The 4,397-nt window shown below is 36.3% G+C and overlaps 1 protein-coding gene across 1 annotated transcript; it reads right to left on the bottom strand.

Moving 5' to 3' along the window:
- Window positions 1-6: 6 nt before the first annotated feature.
- On the bottom strand, window positions 7-2,243 carry LOC111410339 (cytochrome P450 86A8-like). Its single transcript, XM_023040616.1, has one exon. It carries the CDS (start codon window positions 1,832-1,834, stop codon window positions 173-175), a length of 1,662 nt encoding a protein of 553 aa, XP_022896384.1. The 5' UTR covers window positions 1,835-2,243; the 3' UTR covers window positions 7-172.
- Between the last annotated feature and the right edge of the window lie 2,154 nt (window positions 2,244-4,397).

Here is a 4,397-nt window from a genome sequence, read left to right as displayed (position 1 = left end):
GGCATTAAAAAGCCACTCGTCTTCACACATTTCTCACCTTCTCATTTGTCGCATTGAATGATTGTACCTCCAAACCATGAATAAGTAGCTTAAATTATTGAAGAGCCTTACACGTGACCTTCTTTCCCCATAAATTTCTGTGTCAGAAAGTAGAAATATATCAACCACCACTTTAGATCACTCCAACCACCATATCAACACCAATCCCACGGCCATTGCTATCGGTGTTGCCACATGTACGACATTTTTCGTTATTAGTGACAACTTCTGTTTTTTTCATAACACTTGATGCTATTGACGTTAAATCCCTTGGGTGTACATTCACTTTGAGGCCATACTTCATGAACAATGTCAATGACATCTTTTGTTCCACTTTGTGGCCGGACACCACTGTCAGCCGGTGGCGGAGCAGCACCGCTGCTGCTATGGACTTCATTTGTAAGTAAGCCAAGTCCTTGCCTAAACATATTCTTGGACCAGCATTGAAGGAGACAAACTTGTAAGAGTCGTGCATTGTGAACTTCTTGCCATCAGGGGATAACCATCTTTCTGGCTTGAACTCTAGGCAATCCTCACCCCAAGTGGACTTCATTCGTCCGGCTGAATATATCGAATATGTAACAGATGACCCAGCCGGGACGAATGTACCATCTGGCAATGTGTCATCTGCCACTACATGCTTGGAGTCCTCAGGAACCGAAGGGTACAGTCGGAGTGTTTCGGATAATGCTGCTTTTAGGTATACCAAACGGTCGACTTCTTCATATACTAAAGGCTCGTCAACCCAATAATCGATGTTGATTCCACGTGTCTCACTCAGAACGGTGCATATTTCTGATAGAATTTTCTCTTCAACTCTCGGGTTTTGCATGATCAACCAAAAGAACCAGGTCAGTGCAACCGATGATGTGTCACGTCCAGCTAGGATGAAATTGAGTGCCACGTGTTGCAAGAATTTGTCTGAGTAGGATTCTTTTTTCTTCATGAATCTTGATAGCAAGTCATCATGTGCATTATCATCTTTTTGCTTATTCATCAGCTCGAGCTTGCGTGTCTTGATTATGCTTGACAAATACTCGTCCACGTGTACGAGACTTCGGCTCAAGCTGACTTCCATTCCAAGCCGAAGCCATTTCTTTAGCTTCCATATAACTTCAGGAAAAATGAAGCGCTGCAACGTCGCCTCGGTCGCTCGGTCAAAGGCTGAGGCAAAGCTATTATTTGGCATCTCTATTGCAAGAGTTTCCGGATCCTTCCCGAAAGCCAAGCCACATATGTTATCGAAAGTGAGCCGAAGCAATAGATCCTGCAAATCAACCGGCTTGGCTTCAAGTTCAGCTGTCTTGAGAATCGGACAAAACCGATTCCTGATGGCGTGGTTCACCCATCGAGCCATAGCTTGACGTAAGGTTCGCGTGGTAAACTCAAGGGCTGCCGTCTTTCTTTGAACAAGCCACGACTCACCATCCGAATTGAAAATCCCCTGGCCTAGCAAATCATGAAAAACAGCTTGCCAAGTTGGACCTTTCGGATAATTATCAAACCGGGTTTTCAAAATGTGCTCTACATTCTTAGGCTCACAAGTGACGGTCACAAGGCCTTGCTTCCGGGCTAATAAGGGTATTGCGCATATACATGTCTGGTACGTGCCTCCACATGCGCGGAGGTTATCGGCTATCCACTCGTGCATCGAGTCGGAGTTCTCAATAAGGCCTGGGAGGCTGCCCAACACGGGCCAAACACGCGGGCCTTTCAATGACTTGGAAATGAAGGTGAACCATAGTAGATAACAAGTGACAGCAGTGAAACACAGCAACGCTACATATATATCCATCTCTCAAGGAACAACAAAAAACACTAACAAATCCAATGAATCAAACTCAAAAATTTGAAACCCTTTACAGATTTTTGCATAAACAATTGTGGGTTTTTATTGGTTTGATGGATTTTTTCAGGATCGGGATAAAATTGGAAGGATATGCTAAAATGGTAAAGAAAATATCAGTTTTTGATGGAGAAAAATGAACTTTGGGGTTGAATTTATAGATCAGAAGAATTAAATAAGCAATTACTGAGGCCAGTCTGGTTCTTGAATTTCACCCTCTCTCTCTACTTTTCTCTCTCTAAAAATGCCATAAATGCATACCAGAGGCAGTTGGAATTGAAATTCAAGATAAAACAAAAGACCAGGGAAAACCCAATCTGTTAAAAAAAAAAAGTCTAAAATAAAAAACACTTACAACGAGTTCTTCAAATGCCTCTCTCTCTCTCTCTCGTTCTCACCCCTCTTTCTATCTCTATATTTCCAAATTCCAACTAATTGCTGGAGTGAAAAGAGCTGGGCTCTTTAAATTCATGCATTCAATGAAGAGAAATGAATGAGATTAGTTGAGGGAAAACAGAAAATGAGATTCCATTCCATTGAACTCAAGAAAAATGCACAATATAAAGTCAAGATTTTGCTTATAGTTTTTCTTGAAAGTCATTTCATAAATGGATAATGGGTTTTGAGATAAACTCAAAAAATGCAGATAATATAGCCAAGATTTGCCTATAGTTTTCTTGAAAATATATTAATAAATGAATCATTTGATCAAAAAATGCAGAAAATAAAGCCAAGATTTTGTTTATAATTTTTCTTGAAATCATGGGTTTTGGATTGATCTTGTAGCTTGTAACAGTTCGGTGAACAACCCACCAACAATTCATGTCAATGGCTTACATTGCGTGAGCCAAAATTCAATTAAAAAATTCAAGCTTTATCCTTTTGCGTGCCCAAAAATTATTACTATTTTTAATCTTTTTATATCACTTTCATAGTTTGACTATTTTCAATGCAAGATAAAAGTCAACCATTCTGCAACCATGATTTCCTGCTATAAGAAAGTCAACTTTATTGCCACAGATTTTTGGATAGAACAATAACCTCACCTGATTTGGAATTCGAGCCTTATTTCATGCCAATCTATATGGGCAATGAATATGGTGTAGGTAAATATTGGAGATCATCTTTATGTGTTGTAGCTAATAATATAGGGTAAATGATAAGGCTAATTAAACGTATGAAAAATATGATACTTTATTAACTTTATCATTTAATATTACTTCACATAAATATCTTTTATTTGTACATATAGCATTATTCATGGACAAAAATCTTAACTTATAATAGAAATTTGAGTAGAGATTGTTTATTTAACTTCTTTCTATCATGAATAGTCATTTTTGTTATTATCAAAAACTTGAGAATTGACATAATTTTAATAAAAGAGCAAAGAAGGAACTTGAAGGATGGTTGGTTATTTGTTTTGATACCATGATAGAATTATGTGCAGCATTGCGTAAAAATTACATTTTAGAAAGTAAAGCAAAATGTAGCAAAAAGAGTTGTAAATACGTCAAACACTCTGTCTCCTGAAAAAGTAAAATTTTAATTTCATCTCACGTCTCGATGGTATGTGGTCAACGCTAGACCTCTTTCTCTTTGATATACTTATTCAATTGATAGTGACTCTTTCTAAAGATTTTCTTTTCAAAAAATATATTTTATTAGTAAAAATTAACTTTGAAAATCATGTTTGATAAAAATAAGTTTAACCTAATTCAGGCACGTCTAACACTTTCTCTAGATCATCTTATCTAAATTGTAAAATTATTAAGGAATGGACTACCTATTTATTAATCTTGAGCGAATGCCCAAGTCTAATTGAAATTATTTATGACTGTAAGATTTGAAATGTTATCTTCGTTTGGTGTTGGCATGGGTCTCTACACCATAATCAGATTTCTTAGAGGCACCCATTGAACATGGATTTTTGAAAGGGAGATAGGAGAATTTGATGCATGATTTTATATAATTGACTCGAAAATGTTGTGTGGTCCGCCACATGTAAGGTGGACAAGATCGATTTTACTACGAATAACATTGTTAAATAATAGGAGAGGTGGGATAGTGGAGAAAGAAATGTTTGGGCAAGTGAGAAATAATAGTGTGTTTGATTGGAATTTTTTTTCTTTTCATGGGAAATATCATTTTTCATTCAAATTCCAACTTTTGGGGCGTTTGTTGATAATTTTTCCATGAAAAATATTTTCCAACTTTTAGCCACGTCACCATATTTTTCTCAAAAGTAAGGAAAATATCTTTTTTAGGAAGAGGTTATTTTTATTTTCCAGGTAATTTACTCTTATCTATTCACTCTATCTCATTTGCTCTCCAATAAAAAATGGACAATTATAATATTTTTAGATTGAAAATTAAATCAATCCAACACATTTAATTACTAATTTCGATATAAATAAGTTCTGGACAGTTGAATTATCTAAAACTTATTTCTTTCCATGCAAATCTCATATTTACAATTAAACACACCCTAAAGGATAAATAGAGAGAGGAA

This window comes from Olea europaea, chromosome 15, assembly GCF_002742605.1.
Source record: "Olea europaea var. sylvestris chromosome 15, O_europaea_v1, whole genome shotgun sequence".
Taxonomy (NCBI): Eukaryota; Viridiplantae; Streptophyta; class Magnoliopsida; order Lamiales; family Oleaceae; genus Olea; species Olea europaea.
The sequence above is the reverse complement of the archived record's forward strand: the minus strand, read 5'-3'. Positions and strand labels throughout refer to the sequence as shown.

What these genes read in the sequence shown, in the direction of transcription:
- LOC111410339 (XM_023040616.1), bottom strand. Translation starts at nt 1,834, where the DNA reads ATGGATATATATGTAGCGTTGCTGTGTTTCACTGCTGTCACTTGTTAT.